Here is a 17792-nt window from a genome sequence, read left to right as displayed (position 1 = left end):
CGAATGATACTATTTACAGTGGCGGCAGAGAGTTGGGGGGGCGCGAAACATTTACGTCTTCCTTGGGGGGGCGTATCAGAAAATAATTGAGAAGCACTGTCGTAAGAGAACGACTTTACTTTTGAAATTTTTCTTAATTTTTCTTTATTTGGCCCTATCACTGTCATAATGTCACTGTCAATCACGAGTAGTATTTTTTTTTTTTTTTTTATACGTATATACATTAATCTCACCACAAAAATCTAATTTGTGAGCTAGTAGTTTTAATTATTTTTACAATATATCATAACTTTTCATATTTAATCACAATATTCATGAGATTGAATTTTTTAAATTTGGGGTCTACTGTTTCAAATATTAACTGTGAAAAGTATTTTGAAAGAGGGTATTGTATAAATAATGACACGAGAATTAAATCAGGTGATAGAGCATTTTTGTAAATAGTGTGGATGCACATCATACAAGGATTGGACAAAGCACACATGAGGCACGAAAAGTAGCAATTCTTAACAAGGATTTGAGGAAGCTTTACAGAATACAATCATCCTGCGTTCAAAATCTGATGAAGCCAGCATGGATGACAGGCAAAACAGTCATTGGCCAAGGCTTCTCACACCAACACACGTGTCTCTTAAACCAATCCTTTCGAGTGAATCCTTGACCACAAACCGAGCAGGAAAAGGGTTTTCGCCAGTGTGGGTTCTTGTGTGGAAGAGCAAGGTGCTCTTGCGAGTGAATCTTTGACCACAAACTGAGCAGGAAAAAGGTTTTTCTCCAGTGTGGGTTCGTCTGTGTTGTGTTAAGTAGCCTTTCCGCGCGAATCTTTGACCACAAAACAAGCAGGAAAAAGGTTTTTCTCTGGTGTGGTTTCTTGTGTGCAGTTTCAAGTGTTGCTTTTGAGCAAATCTTTGACCACAAACTGAGCAGGAAAAAGGTTTTTCTCCGGTGTGGGTTCTTTCGTGTGTTTGTAAGTTGCCCTTGCGACTGAATCGTTGACCACAAACTGAACAGGAGTAAGGTTTTTCTCCCGTGTGGGTTCTTTCGTGTATTTGTAAGATGTTCTTGTGATTGAATGTTAGACCACAAACAGAGCAGGAAAATGGTTTTTCACCAGTATGGGTTCTTGTGTGTGTGTTTAAGGTGCTTTTCTGAGTGAATCTTTGACCACAAACTGAGCAGGAAAAAGGTTTCTCACCAGTGTGGCTCCTCATATGCGTGCGACAGTTATACTTATTAACAAAGGTTTTCCCACACTGAGGGCATTTACAGAGTTTGTTGTCACGGTGAGATATCTTATGAATATCATCATTTTTAGGTGAGTGTGACGTGGCGTCATTTCTGTCTGATGGAGCGAAGAAAATGTCTGCTTGCAATCCTTCTGTTGAGCTACTGCTGCCGCCGTCGCCGCTTGGAAGCTCCGCCCCTCTGCTGGCCTCACTCGGAACATCTTCACTCTGCAAGGGCTCACCAGTCAACGTGGTGATAGCTTCCTTCTCTTTAAAATATGGCATCTCCTGCTCCTCCTCCTTTATGAATGAAAATTGCTTATGTTGACAGGGCTCTGGCTCCTCCTCTTTGATTTGGGGGAGCTCAACATCCTCTTTAACACCAGGAGATACTGGCTCCTGCCGCTTAGCACCAAGATATTTTCTGAAAGCTGCAAGACACAAGAAAAAAACATTGAAATATTTTATGGACCACCACTTCGTCATCGGCCAGTCTTTCCTTTGTGCAAAACAAACGCGAGGACAGTGACCCCTCGCAACTTCCTGGATTACGTTTCACGGATTCAGTGCGTCTAGGGGTTCAGTTCAATGGTTCAGTTAGCCCACGGTTCGGTTTGAACCTTGGTTTTGGGATCACGGTTTGCATTTTGCATTTTTTTTTTTTTTTTAACTGCCTTTATTTTGCTTTTAAAAAAATGAAATAACACTTAAAATGTAAACATTTTCGACTGTTAAAATGCCTCTTAGCTCTTTGGCTAGTGTAGTGACTGACTACTGAAATACACATACAGTAGTAAAAATGTTACTTGGCAAAGTAACTGGTGATACCTTTCGTGTTTTTTTTTTTTCATTAAAAAAACAAAAAAACAAAACCATAGTAACCTTTGCTATGTTTGGAGCTCATTTAATGTTGTGAATCAACCGTAAAAGTCGAGAAAATTGCTCCCGTTTTTGCATTAGTTCCCTTCTGTCTACTTTCGACGTGAAAATTTTAAAACAGTTTTGTCCTTTTAAGACAGACTCAAGATTTTGCCGATTTAGGAATATTTTAGATAAAAAGTTGCTTAGGTTCGCTCGGAAGGTTTACTACAACAGCCTTTCTGAGAAGTTTACTGCTCTAAAATGGCGGCTGTTTACTAACACTACCGAGTCTGTCATTTCGCATGTAGTTCTATATGCATGAGATATCTAGGCGTAGATTGTATGCTGTCGGCTACACCCAGGAAATATTGGAGCCACCTAGCCTAGCATCGCGTTTGCTACAGCATCTCAACAAACACTCTTCCCTCTCCGTGTCTGACTTTTCTCGCGCCATTCAACCAACGTATTAACGAACATTGTCTCGTTGCAGAAACGGTAACCAAATCCGGATGAAAAAAGTGCAGATTTTGAACGTAACGTACGGCGTACACATAAACGTAAAAATAAGTGCTCACTTGTACAAATTACGACGGGACCGTACAACTTGACAGGTATGAATTATAGTGGACCGTCACAGTTAGGTAGTAGCACTCTGTAGCACGGGACATCCAACTATCAGTGGTCAGGGCGAAACTATGTGCTTTAGCGAAATCATGTTCGATGGCTTTGCGTGCCATTTCATAAATGTCGGGGATTACGTTGTTGGAGAAATATGTCCGCGAGGGACCAATGTAACGCGGGTCAAGTGTTGCAAATAAATTAACGAAGCCCTCCGTGTGTTTTCACTGGTGTCATCTTCGGGGTTGTCCTGCCCTGAGAAAGTGATATCTGTGGGTGATGCTGGCTGAGGAGACATGTTATAAAAGTGTTGCAATTAGCATGTGGAAAAAGCGCTGAGCAATGCTTGCAATTTTTTATTTCAATATTTTCTCTCCCTCCGCATTGTAGTCCACGGGGAAACCAAAATGTTGCCACACCGCAGATTTGAAAGAAGCTGGTGCTTCCTCAAAATTCGGTCTCTCCACTCCTCCGCTCGCCATAGCTATTTGTTGTCTTTTTTCACTTTCACTTCGCTCGTACGCGAGAGAGGGCGTTACTCGGCTTCTATTACACAGGTGCTTGACAGCGATCCGACATTTACTTGCGGGGCGGGAATTTATCCACAGCGGTGCTTCACGTCACACAGAGGTCGATCAAGTCATTACACAAGCGTTCAGAATACATTAATTGCAAAACCGAAAAGGCGCGGTTCATAAAGGCGTATTGAACCGTACAGGGTGAACCATACGGTTCGGCTTTGAACCGCAAACCGTTGCACCGCTAAGTGCGTCACCCAAAAAAAGCTAAAGATGCCATTTCAGTTTAAATGTTTTGAAGGCCGAAAGTTTACCATCGAATCGTGTCAAGGACCTTATTCCCTCTTGTGATGACGTCAATAAAATATGGCGAGAAGAATCACGCTGGCTGACGCTGTCTTGCAAAAACGCCTGGCTCATAGCCAACATGTCTGCAGTTTGGAAGTATTTTGAAGTATCAAAGAAAGATGCTCGGTCTGTAAAATCTGTTCCGCTGAAGTGTCTCGAGGGAGAAGAATATTTCCACCTCAGGTTTAATCAGGCACTTGCCCTACAAGCATGCAGAAGAATACGATAGGTATAAGAAAATCGCAAAAACAAGAAAAATGTCACTCCCAGACAGTGTTTTTTTGAGAGCCATTTTAATTTTCGTCTTAGTCTTTTGGACGAAATACTTCTTAAGCCTGAGTTATGCTCCTGCGTTGCGGTGACGGCGAAGTGACTACGGCGCCAATGAGCATTCGATAGTTCTGCTGTGAGGGAACGCGTTGCTCTGTAATTGACCGCCATGCCACTGGAGGGGTGTGGCGTTATGTTTGTGCGGTTTTGGGGCATGCTTGTTGACTTCTTCTAGCCTAGTTTAACAAAGAAAAAATAAACAATGCAAGATGAAACGCTTGAATGTGGATCTTCAGCTCATTAACATTGAATAAATGTTGATCATACAAATGTTGGGGCGCAGGCGACGCAGAAGACGATTTCGAGGCGGTCTGTCCGAGTTTTGATGCCGCAGAGAGAGTTCTAGCCTCGGGTGGAAACCAGCACGCTGTGGCGGCTAGCTTCAAACTGGCGTTGAGCACTGCGTCTAGTGTTTTGTCTGAGGTCTGCAAAGCCCTCCGGCCCAATTTGTTTGCCGTGTCCTACAACCAGCCAGTGGGAAGCCATAGCAGATTATTGGCGGCTATGGAACTTCCCAAATTGCGTTGGAAGCCTGGATGTTGAAATTACCATAAAAGCACAGAGGCACTCTCAATCAGTGATCATGAGTGTGAACTGTGTGTTGTGGAAAATTAAACATCAAAACAACTGTTTTGACACCAAACTAGAGCAGGGCGGTAAACCGAAAATTTACCGTCACCGAAATTCTTAACGATGACCGACGTAATTTTGACCATGTCGGTAAATTCGGTAAATTAATAAAACAAGAAAATATAGTCTTTTCATCCCGCTTTGATTCTGTGTTGTTCGTCTATGTTCATTTCCCTTTAAGAAAGCAGTGAATGTGCTTACGTAGGGAGTCACGTGATCATCAGGAAGCCAATCAAACAAAAGCCCGGTAAGCTAACGCTAGCAGCTAACGCTACAAGCAAAACGTGATGGAGTGTGGCTTAAGGGAGGTTCACCAAACTTTCAACCGACATTTAGTAGACTCTTGGTGGCATCCAGACGGGCTTTCACCCGCTGTCCTCCTTTGTTCTCACGATTTCCGGAGATGGTGCTTTCAGTGCTTTCTACTGGTAGCCAGGCTAACGCTAGCTAGCGGCTAACGCTACAAATGAACGTTATGGAGTCGGATAGCGGCTCTAACCTTGTCGAAACGACTGAACTTAATGAGTGGATTGGGCACGGACTGCATCTAGCAATTACTATGTGGCGTTATTTTGTATCTGTCTGTGTGTGATTCCTCTGATAGCTTTTGTGATGGTAAAGCATTCAGCATAAAGTACAATCCAACGGCAAAACTTATAATGACCGAGAAATGGCCCCAGCTATTTTTATTGTGCGTGCATTTATTAAAAAATGCACTGGGGGGGAAAAAACCTTAAACCATAAAGTAAACACTTGTATTTAATAATTATGTCACAGCAGCCATTAACAATAAGTTGTCTTTTTGAAGTGTACTGTTCAAGCTGCAAGTCATTTGTGTTACAATTACATGTTTGCACAGGCATATTGATTTTGACAATGTACATTGTTCAAGTCATACACGCTGTTATAAATGTTCATACTTGAATTCTTATTGCTTACATTTTTATAAACGTAATGTTTAGACTGCATGTACAATTGTTAAATACAGTATATCAAATTGAATGCTGGTAAATAAATCAACAAGAAATAGTTAATCTGTATTTCATGCATTGATTCAGATTTTCAAATTATATAACAGTCCGCTTGGGCGAATTTATCGTCATTTATCGTTATCGAGATAAACATGTATCACGATAAATTGAGCAGATTTAAGGCCATATCGCCCAGCCCTACACCAAACCTGTGCTTTATTCTTCATATACTTAAAGTGTGACACGTAAATAAGTCACAGACTCACAGCAAACATATGTACACAATAAATGATGAAGTGCACCAACCAAAAATACGACATGAAGTGATAAAAAGCTGGCAGTTTTTGACCGACTGGGTCACCACTTCGTGTGGCCACTCGATTCCGAACAGTCAGTGCAGCACAGCCTATCCCTCCTCCCGCAGACCAGCAAAGGAGCCATCGTCACCCCCCAGGATCCATGAGCCACCCGCGCTTCCATCAACCGGCCCTCAGGGATGAGAAGAGGGGACGCACCACCAACCCCACGCGCTTTCGGAAACTGATTACTATAATGATTATGAGTATGATCAAAATGTGTTCGTCATATCATCAAACAACAAGGATTGGACACTTTCGCATAAACACTAAACCAAGCATGAAAATGGGTCAGGGGTTAAAAAGGTGAGAATGGTGTGGAGGAAATATGTTCCGGCACAGTGTACCGGAATGCCTAACGACTTATTTTCTCCCGATTAGTCAGCAGACTATTTTTACGATTAGTCGACTAATTTAATATACAGTGATACCTCAGCTCACGAACGCTTAAGCTCACGAACTTTTCACCTCAAGAACATTAAATTCACGAGCATATAGTCTCTGCTGACGAACTAGTTTTCGGCGGACGAACCAATTCACGCGGTCGAAAAGCGCCACGAGAAGCTGACGCACGCTCACGGCGTCCCAGTTCGTCCCCTCACTTTCGTTGAGTGCGGACGTGGTTTGTGTTTGATAGACATTTTGGACCATATTGAGTGTACTTTTGCTATTATGGGACCGAAAAAGAGTTACCTACAGTCCTTATGGAAGGTGACTCGTGTTACCAATTCGCCCTCGACTGGTAATTGGCGGTGCTTTCAGCTTTCCACCGTAGCGAGAAGTGGACCGGCGAGTCACGTTGGCTCGTTGTCGTCCGTTGTCTTCGGTTCGCCCGATTTCCTCTCCAGAAAGGTGGCGGCGTGCATACAAACACCCAGAGGCATCGGATGGCTTTTTGTGGGCACTTTTATTAACAACCAAAAGCATGTGGGGGGCACAGCAGTGGAGTCTACGCTAACTGCGCACTTTGCCGGTAACACTCTCCTTCCAAACAGTAACTCCCTCCCTCCCTCCTCCTCCCACTCCATTCCATCAAGCCATCAACTACCATCACAAAGGTAAATAAAACGACTTTATTATACAGTACAGTTTATTTCTTTAATTATAATACAATAGCACATTTATTATACATAAAATAAGGTATATTTTTGTGTAGTTTTAAGGTTTATTTAGTAGAAAATTATGTTTTATGGGGACCTGGGAACGGATTATTCTCATTTTAATGGTTTCTAATGGGAAACAAATGTTCGGAAGACAAACTTTTCGCCTTACACACACTTTCTGGGAACCAATTATGTTCGTGAGCTGAGGTATCACTGTATATATATATACTTTTTAAACTAATTTAGCAATGAAATTTTTGTTAATGCTTATTAATTCACATAAAAATGTTTGGAACACTTAAATTCCTACCTTAAGTACAAATAAACATGTAAATAGCAATGATTAATTACACATAAACAATGAGGTCAAATGCTCATAGCATTTACTAGTGCAATAGAATGGAATGTAAACAGATTTAGAACACTGACTTCGCCTTTCCAACATGATTAAAAACAATTCTTAAAAATAATATCTAGCATTATTATTATGGTATACTACTATATATAATAGTATTATAATAATTGTAATAATTATAATAATTATTCATTGCCAATCATATTTTTCATATAGGGTGTCATTTAGGTGTTCTTAGAGTAGAATCTGAATTCTGTAGTATTATAGTATTTACATGTTATATTAATTCTGAAGTATGTGGGATTAACTCCAGAAATCGTTATTTATATGACGAACATGACGTGCTTTTATTTTGAAATGTTCACCGGAAGTAAGTTCGCTAAAATGCTAACCGTTAGCTTTACATTCTGTAAAAAAAATAATAAATTAAAAAAATAAAAACACTTTTCGTCATTGCTTGTGGTGTCTCTAATAGATTTTTTCCCCTATTTTTTTGTTTGCAAATGGTGTTAACCAGCGATTTTTCATGTTTGAAGTCCCACCTTTTAACCGCAGGTTTGCATTTTGGCGAAGACTGCCAATGTTTTATGGCAGGCTAAAGTAGGTCGTCTTTTTTTCCCCATTACTCTCAATGTAACAATGCTAACGTTTACAGTGTTTATACAGTGTTTGATATAGATGCTTTTCCTTATTTTGTATGTCTGAACTGTAAGTATACGGCTTGTTGATGACCAATAAACATCGCTGAAATGAACTGGAGTCTCATATGTCATCTACAGTACACGCACGCACGCAGTGATAAAACGCAGCCGTGAAAATTACTGCCCTCATTTTTATTTACCTTGCGACAGATGGACTCATTGCATATTGCGACAGGCTTAGCAACTTCAATAAAACATGTCATTAGTTAGGTAGATCGATTTATGACCCACCCCCACTTAATTTTTCTTCCTTGGATCTACACAATTCACATTGGTCACCTTTTTTTACTTTAAAAAAGAGAATTTCGCTGAAAGGTGAGAGACTTTCATGCCTGCTAAACTGATTGAACAAATGCCACCAAATGACAGTTCTGGCTTTATCTTCAGACAGAGCCCCGCACTCCCCTCAAGGTTAGTAATGTGATACTCACAGAGCAGGGAGTGTGATGTGAAATTGTCACTCTCTGATGGTCGAGCGATGAGGTTGTCTGCTTGGGATCCTTCTTTTGAACTGCTGCTGCTGCTGCTGCCACTTGGAGGCTCCGCCCGTCTGCTGGCCTCACTCGGACCTCCATCTTCACCCTTCAAGGGCTCATCAGTCCACTTGGGGATGTCCACCACCTCCACTTTAACATTTGGATGGTCCTCCCCCTCCTTTTCGAGGGGATGAGGTTGCTGCTGCTCCTCAATGTGGGGGTTCTCCACTCTATTGAAATACTCCTCCTGATCCTCTTTAATGTGGACGAATTCTTCCTCTATGCGAGGAGACTCCTGGCATTCAGGATGATGCGCTTGACTGACATCTGCAAGATATAGACCATAATCACACATGGGCCAAATTGTATGACTTCATTTGCCATAATCTGTCCACCCCAAAAACTATTGCTTCAGAAATAATCTTCTGCTACTATTTTGTATTTATTTTAGTGCTGTCAAATGTATCGCGTTAACGGGCGGTAATTAATTTTTTTAATTAATCACATTAAAATATTTGACGCATTTAACGCATGCGCGGAATGACCCGCTCATGCATTGCCTCAAATAGATTACAATGATGCCGTTTTTTTGCACGAGAGCTAAGAGGCATAGAAAGACGAGTGGACATAAGCGTTCATTGGACCGCGTCATTTATTGGCATAAGCTTTGGCAACTCCTTCACAACAAACATAAGTATCATTTAGTGAAAGCACAACAAAAATAATATTCCTACCGCTTAAGAAATAATAATTTTCACAAAAAGAAAAGTTGGCATTCACAATCAAAATAGCTATGCAAAATACACATAAAACTTACTCAGACTTTGGTCAAACTCCATTCAAAGATTTCGTTTAGCTCAACAAATACACTGGATGGCAATATTTAGTGACAATCTACAAACTATAAGAGGTCTCGTACATTGTGAAGCCAGCACTCAAATCACCGTGAAATACAACAGGTAGACCAGTAAACAGGGAACTACGGCGTCAGTCGAGGGACAAAACACACTCATTGGCCTGATTTCTAAGTAATTTAAAACTCGCCATTGACACCTTGTGGTGTATTTCAATCACTACCTTACGTAGTCAAAGACACTCTGGAAGAACGGCAGGGAGCGCATGTGACTTCACCGCTCGGCGACGTCAACAATGGCGAGCTACTAGTTTATTTTTTGATTGAGAATTTTACAAATTTTATTAAAACGAAAACATTAAGAGGGATTTTGATATAAAATTACTATAACTTGTACTAACATTTATCTTTTAAGAACTATACGTCTTTCTATCCGTGGATCCCTTTAACAGAAAATGTTAATAATGTTAATGCCATTTTGTGGATTTATTCTTATAATAATCAAATACAGTACTTATGTAGAGTATGTTAAATGTATACATCCGTCTTGTGTCTTATCTTTCCATTTCAACAATAATTTACAGAAAAATATGGCATATTTTAGAGATGGTTTGAACTGCAATTTCGATTAATTTCTAAGCTGTGATTACCTCGATTAAAAATTTTTATCGTATGACAGCCCTAATTTATTCGTATCTTGTTGTCACCCACAACAAAACAATGTAATAGAGCCGTCCCAACTAAACGACGTTGTTGACATAGTCAATGAAGTAAATGCATCGACGGGCGTCGACGGTTAAAGGCGAGTTACATGCATTGAAAGTTGAGAATGGCGGACGCTCGGGATGCAAGCGGGAAGAGCGGCACAATGCCCAAAAAGCAGACCACAGTGGCCTGAGCATGGACTTGTTGCAATGGATAAAAGGAGGGTGTCACTGTCATGTGCAGTCTGCAATACAGAGTTTAAGCCGCAAAGTGCTGTTACCCAGGTGTAATTTTGGAGGACCACAGGAGAAAACAAGCTGGTGGATAGTAGGTCCATTTTAGGGATGGGCAATATGGCCTGAAGTACTTACAGCGGTAAATTGAGCAGTGATAATGATAAATTTGCCCAAGCAGACTGTGAGATAATATGAAATTTTAAATCAATGCATGAAATATAAATGAACCGTTTCTCATTGATTTATTTGCCAGCTTTCAACCTAACATATTCAACAAATGTACATTCTGTGTAAACATTAAGTATATAATTTTTTTTTTTGTATAAACATTCAAGACCGCTTGTGTGATTTCAACAATGTACAACATTGTCTATATTGCTGTGGCCACTGTGCAAAAATGTCATTGTAACACAAATGAGAGCAAGAGGGGCTTGAACAGTGCACTTCAAACAGAGGACCAAGCATCAGAGACCTTATTGTTAATGGCTGACATGATCAGCCAACACAAATGTTTACTTCAAGGTTTCAGTTTTTTTCCAGAGCATTTTCTGAAATACACATATGCAGCATACACACATACACAATAAGTCACACTGCTCTCTTATGCCAATGAAACATTTAAGATTTTATGATGGCAGTAATGACACAGAATAAAGTAAAAACATACAGAAAAATAGCTGTGGCCATTAACCAGTCATATTATAGGCTACACTGATGGATTATGCTTTATGCTGAACTGATTGTAAATGGTATATTGTATCATCATAAAAAGCTATCAGAGAAGAAAGCAATCTCAAACACACACACACACAGACACACACACACAGATACAAAATAACGTGACATACTGATTGATAGGTGCAGTCCGTTCATATAGCACTGCACTCGCATCAACTCATCGAGTTCAGCCGCTTTGACAACATTAAAGCCATTGTCGGTGGGGATTGAGACTTCCCGTCCCACGCAGAAAGCATTTGTTTCCTGTCATTAGCAATCATTTCACCCATGTGGTCATCTGAGAAATAGGCTGTATTCAGCACCCGGGGTGCGCATCGCCCACTTGTTGTATAATAAATGAACCATCAAACTGATGTAGGGCTCCATGGTTCGTCGCCCTTCTTGAGTCCAAAATACTTTCAGACAACTGACATCGAGTTCTTTCTTGGCACCAGCCCTACACTATGAGCGTCAATTAATGCTATAATCGAAATGCCTGAGGCCTGGATACCGGTAGCCGTTTCACTAGTACCGTTAGCGTACCGGTTGTTAGCAACGTGCTTCTGTTTGTTTGATTTTCCGATAGCCACATGACTTCACACATAAGCACTAAGAGTGTGACAATATCTCGATACGGCGATAATCGCGATTAAAGCTGTCCCGACCAGTCGACGTTGTCGACATGATCGATGACGTAAATGCGTTGATGGGCAAAACATACCGTCGACAGGTAATGAAGGGTTGAAAAAATATTACATGCGGATAAAGTTTAGAATTGTGGGCACTCACGATGCAAGCGGTTGTTACCGGCACCCCCATGGGGGCCGCTGTTATTCTCAATGTGATCGGCATTGTCAGATTGAGCGGAGCGGAAGAAAGTGGGCGAGCAAGAGAGAGGTAGCGAGATAGGTGAGAGTTGGGAAAGTGCGCGGGTAGCGCGAAGTTAAGTGGCTGCATCCCCTACGTTTTTATTTTGGTCAATAAAAGTATCCATAAAAAGCTATCCTACGCCTCTCAGTGTTTTTATGCACGCCACCGCCTTCTTGAGGAGGAAATCAGACGAACCGACGACAACGAGCCAAGGCAATCGCCGGTTCACTCCTCAGTACGGCGAGGAGTTGAAAACACCGCCAATTACCAAAAAGGGCAGAATTCGTGACACATGAAAGTGGCGTAAAGCCAAAAAAGCAGACCAGAATAGCCAGAGCCTAGAATTAATTCAAGGAAAATATGGAGGGTGCCACTGTGTGTACTCTTTGCTAAGCTGAGCTCGCATACCACGGTAGCAAGTCGGCTATGAACGAACACTTGAAGCGCCGTCACCCAAGTATGATTTTGGAAGATGACAAGAAACAACAAGGTAGCGGATTGTAAGTCCATAAAACTTTCTAACGATTTTTTTTATTTGAAGTTGCCTTTATGTGCGTCGTATCAACGTGCATTTTTATTTAATAAAATAATTTATATATTATATAATTATATTTTTTAAATTATTATTACATTTATTAGGATCATGGAAGCTCCCACTTGGGGAAAATATATACATATATCCTGTATATACATAATATAATAAAAATATGTATGGAAACAGCACCAGCCTGCTTACTGTAATCCATGACTGCACTAATGTTAGTTACTTTATATTATAAAGTATCATTGTGTATATACATATCGTAGTATACTATAAAATGAATACTATATATTTAATTTTTGTTACTGTGAGTATGTGTGCCTCTCATTCAATAATATTTCAGTGTGCCCTCTATCTATTTTCAGGTTAAAACAAGCAAAAGTTGAACAGTTTTTCCCCTCCCCCAAAAATGCGGAATGCACACCAGAAAAAGCATCTGAACTCACACAGAGTATTCTGAAAATGGTTGTCCGGGTCATTGCAATTCACTTTAACATTTAGAGCAATATAGACAATGACATACCACAAAAAGAGTAAGAATTGTTTTGACTCCTGTTAGAGAGGTGAAGTCTCAGTGTTTCCGTTTACGTTTTTTTTGGTACTAGTTAATGCCATCAACGTTTGACGTCTTTGCTTGTGATTTGTTATTGATATTTATGTTATTTATTTATACGTAAATAAAGAATGTAGGTGTTCCAAAATGTTTGTGAATTAATAAGCTTCAACAAAAAGTTCATTAATAAAATAGTAAAAAAAAAAAAAAAAAATTAGATTAGTCAACTAATAGTAAAAATAGTCGGCTGACTAATCGGGAGAAAATTAGTCATTTGGGACAGCCCTAATCGCGATATTTTGCAACCCGATCCGCTATGTTGTAAATTGCTCATTCAATGATTGTTGAGCAATTCCTTGGGGGTCCATTGGGTACGCTCAAGAGTGGCAGTGATGGTAAAGTGCGCGCAAGTCATCTAGAGAAGAAGAGAGGAAGCTACAAGTGGGATGATTTTTTTTTTTTTTAATAGTTTTGCGAGACCTCTGGAGAGAAAAGAGAAAAATATTCCTACAAATCACACGTATGGACACACTTTAGATTTTACACCAACAAGAAATGAAGTAAGGTGAACAAGGACTTTGCTATATGCAAGAATTGTCTAACAAAAATAAGGTTCACCGGAAAAACAATAATTATGCACAACCACGCACCTTGTGTCAAAGTGGTCACCGGATTTCTTCACTGCCATCACTGCTTCGCTTTCATCATCTGAGGTGAGAAAGTTTTGCAATGTAATTGATTTTTTTATTTTTTATTTACATGTATTATTTTGATGACATTTGGTGTTGAATGATATAAAATAAACCAGGAACCTAAATTGGATGGGAAATGAATATCAAACAAGCCTAATTACTGATTTATTTGATATTACCGTATTGGCCCAAATATAAGAAGGCCCTGATTAGAAGACGACCCCATCTTTTTCAAGAATCAAGTTTTAAAAAAGACTTTTTGAATACCAAATTATTTTTTATACAGAAAATAATAACAGTACATGCAGGGGTGAAAGTGGGGCAGAACGGTCAGGAACGCAGTTCCGGTATAAGATTCAGGGCCAGAACGAAGTTCCGGTATAAGATTCAGGGCCGGAATGCTGTTCTGGTACACGGTGCTTTGATTCCAAAAATATGACAACTGTCAAAACGCTATGTTAAAAAAAAAATTTTTTTTTAATGCTAAGCTGCCACACATGCATTTCATCTCCAAGGAGAAAACAATCTACCAATATTAGATTTACATACACAAGTGTTAACAACAAGCATAATAAAGTGCTTTTGTAGCGAAAATCCGTTTCCACCAATATTTATTATTTAATAAGGGTGTAACGGTACATGTATTCGTATTGAACCGTTTCGGTACTTTGTGCTCGGTTCGGAGCGGACGCGTACCGAACGAATTTCTGACGTAATATAACCCTTACTTTTCGAGGCTGTGAGTCGATCGGGTTACAGTTTCTTTGTGTAGATTATATTTACTCCGTCTTCTCTACTATAATGAGGACCAACACGGTAAGACAGTCCAGAAACGTCAACAGCGAGACATGGCCGCCGCGAGAACGCAGTGAAACGCGGGCATTAGTCAATCAGCCAATGCAGACCAGTCGCAGTGCGGCCGCGTGTTAAATGCGTCCCAGAAGCGGCTCAACGTGACGCACGCGAAAAGAACGGCAGAGTTTATTATTTGACGCGAGACGCGCCCCTCCTGCGTCAATACTACTAGCTAGGATCGGGCGGAAGTCACTCGTGTAATAATACGGTGAATCGGGTCGATTTTCAAACTAATATGCAATCGTAACCTACTTTTTGAGTCCATCAGATCTCTTGAGTAGTAGATCGGGGCACAGTTGACTTGTCGTTGTTGATTTACTGCTGTCTTCTCTGCTATAATAATAACCAACACGGCCCCCCTGTTCAATACAAAACACTCTTACCACAACAAAACAAGTAGGAACTAATATTCACATATGAACTAAAGTTATACAACATAAAATATACACTATAAATGAATACTACATCACATAAAAATATAAAATATAAACACATAATAAAATAAATAATAGCCCATTTAAATAAAATACAGAAAGAAAGCTGACCAATACGCAGGGTCTGAAAGGCAAATTGTTGTTGGATTATCTTTAAATACCCGCTACTTTTTGAGCAGAATTCTAGCTTTGTATAGGCTAATGTTCCTATTGTTGAAAGCACAAAACTGTGTAATAAACAATTAGCACATTTATATTTTGCATTTTGTTTTTTTTACTGTACCGAAAATGAACCGAACCGTGACCTCAAAACCGAGGTACATACCGAACCGAGATTTTTGTGTACCGTTACACCCCTATTATTTAATTAATCCACGGACAACATGGAGGTTTCCCCAGCTTGTGCAGTTATCTGAGTCTGACGCTGAAGAGTCACGACAATGTGCGAATACACGCAGCAAAGCAAAACACCTGGACTCATTTGTCCGTTCAATTGGCTGACATACTGACATGTGATCAGCAGAGATAGTTAGCTCTGATTGGTTCAAATGTGCGTGTTTTCTGGAACAGCAAAAAAAAAATGTTGAATTAATGCGACAAAAAAAGGAAAATGTAACATAAAATGGATCAAATCTTTCAGAGCAACGAACGAGTTGAAGAGGCTTATTTATCACATTTAGTTTTATTTGCTCTGATGAGGAGGTTCAGAACATCTTCGCTGTCAATGTGCACTTTGGACTTATATTTGTTCATTTATGGTAGGCTACTTATTCATTTCTTTATGATTTAAAAAAGTCAATGCGCGATCTTCAAAATATATTCCATTTCACTCTGCATAAATCATTTGTACGTATTTTTCTGAATGTTACTTTTATGTTTATTATTTTAAAAAAATTGAATGTACATCCTATGTTCTTAAGTAGTTAAAAATGAGATTTGGCATTTAGTATGTGAGGAAAAAAGGGAAAATAAAAATTAGGAGATGGAGGTTGGGGTTATTGCTGTTTTTGTTAACTTTTATTTTGCAAATCATTGAAAAAAATACTATTTTGAATGAAAATCAGTTTTAGCATGTGTTATGGAAATAACTGCTAAAACAGTTTCCTTTGCATTTCAGTCGTTTAAGAGGTTTGACCCCCCCCCCCCCCCCCTCCCAAATGAAAGAATAAATAAATAAATACATAAAATGTCTGGCTCTGTGGTGACCTTCACGTCATGGCGTTCCGGCAAGAAATTCTAGCCACTTTCACCCCTGAGTACATCTGAAACAAATGATTATAGCAATATATTTGAGAGAAAAAGCATGTTGTTTTGCCTCATTCAAATCTTAATATCTGAACATTTAAATATGTAAACTAAAGTGCAGTCACATTCGTAAATGAATGGCTTCTGGTTTTTGAAATGTAAATAAAGCAATCTGTTGTGATAAAACAACAAAATTGCAATAACTGCATTAAATATCAAAGTGAGGTCTAACTGTAACTAGTCTTGAAACAAATCTGAATAAGGAAAAACATGGCACTAAAATAATGCAAACTGGTTAAAGTTGAGAGTAGCCGAGATCTGACATTACAGAACATTACTCCTCAAGTTCAGCATTCGCTTCAATGATATTTGGCGCCATCTAGCGTCGTGAATGGGTATAATGTCTAGACCCCGAATATAAGACGACTCCCACTTTTTCAGTCTTATTTCAATGCAAAAAAAAAAATCGTCTTATATTCGGGCCAAAACTGTATTTGAGAACCACTTTCCATCTAACTTACTACACAAACTGTTATTACTGCCATTTTGATACAATAGGTGAGTGTTTTTCAACTAGTGTGCCGTGAGAGATCGTCAGGTGTGCCCATATCGGGTTTTTTTTTCTAATTCAACGGGCCGAGTTGCAGTAGGAAGAAAGGTTTAGACAGAAAGTTGCAGTCATATCCAGATGAGCGAAGTATTGCTCGTGTCGCGTTCAATAACTGCTCGGATTTCTAGCCATCAGCAACCTTGCTGTCCGCGACAATGTGGACCACAGCACATCTACTGTCCATCTTTTGATTAGTCTCGTCAAGAGTTAATATACACAAAAGTGTCCTTTCCATTTTATCCATATGTGACGACTGTCAATCCTCCCCGTGTTTTATTTAAGCAGTTCTTGGACGCGACACGAGTAGCTATCCTAAACGTCATCTCCAAACGAAACACCCGTCACTTCAAAACTAGTCGATGCACTATTTTGTTCGCCTTTGTGAAAACACAGAGAAACAAGCAACTTTTTTGACAAAACTACACAGGTAAATAAGAAAGCCCTCAAAGCCAGTAACCCTGTGTTGTTAAATAAAAAAAGTCCTACACTGTGGCAGAGACCTTAATACTACCTGCCTACAAAGCTATTTTCAGCGAGATGCTCGGCCCTGATGCGGTTAAAGACATTGCTTCAGTCCCCCTGTGTGATAATTCTGAGCTTTTCAAGCCTAACTGCAATAAAAATAATAACAGAGAGCGACAGAGCTGCTGACGATGATTCTGATGGTGTTTGGGATGCTATAGGGAACAGACGAAGAGTACAGACCCACAATTCACACTTCCTAGATACAAGACAGCAACAAGCATGGCTGACCAAAACAAACAAGTTCTCCGTGAGATCAGAAATGCTCTCAAAAATGTAAAAGCAGACGTGTGGAATTATTTTGGATTTGACTAGAAAATCTTCTCGAAAATAGGGGATTTCCCAGAATGTTGAAAGCAATGGAGCTGAGGTACGTCATTCCATCCCGACGCTATTTCGCCATGATTACTACGGCAGTCCCGTAGTAATCATGCTATCACTGTCGAATGTTGATAGACCCGCCGTT

At 39.8% G+C, this 17792-nt stretch overlaps 1 protein-coding gene across 2 annotated transcripts in view; it reads right to left on the bottom strand.

The window, feature by feature from the left end:
- Positions 1-357: 357 nt before the first annotated feature.
- Positions 358-17792, bottom strand: part of LOC130927909 (zinc finger protein 771-like) — a 36166-nt gene continuing 18731 nt past the window's right edge. The window contains exons 2-3 of one of the 2 annotated variants that reach the window (XM_057854027.1): positions 8449-8820; positions 358-1657 (exon numbers count right to left, since the gene is read on the bottom strand). In XM_057854027.1, coding sequence (XP_057710010.1) covers positions 594-1657; positions 8449-8820 — 1436 coding nt within the window. In that variant the 3' untranslated portion in view covers positions 358-593. Of the gene's footprint in view, positions 1658-8448; positions 8821-13618; positions 13677-17792 lie in introns of those variants that run through there. The other variant, XR_009066542.1, reaches the window with a different exon arrangement.

The sequence above is a fragment of the Corythoichthys intestinalis genome, chromosome 13 (genome assembly GCF_030265065.1).
Source record: "Corythoichthys intestinalis isolate RoL2023-P3 chromosome 13, ASM3026506v1, whole genome shotgun sequence".
NCBI lineage: Eukaryota > Metazoa > Chordata > Actinopteri > Syngnathiformes > Syngnathidae > Corythoichthys > Corythoichthys intestinalis.
Note: the sequence above shows the minus strand (reverse complement) of the source record. Positions and strands in the feature narration are given on the sequence as shown.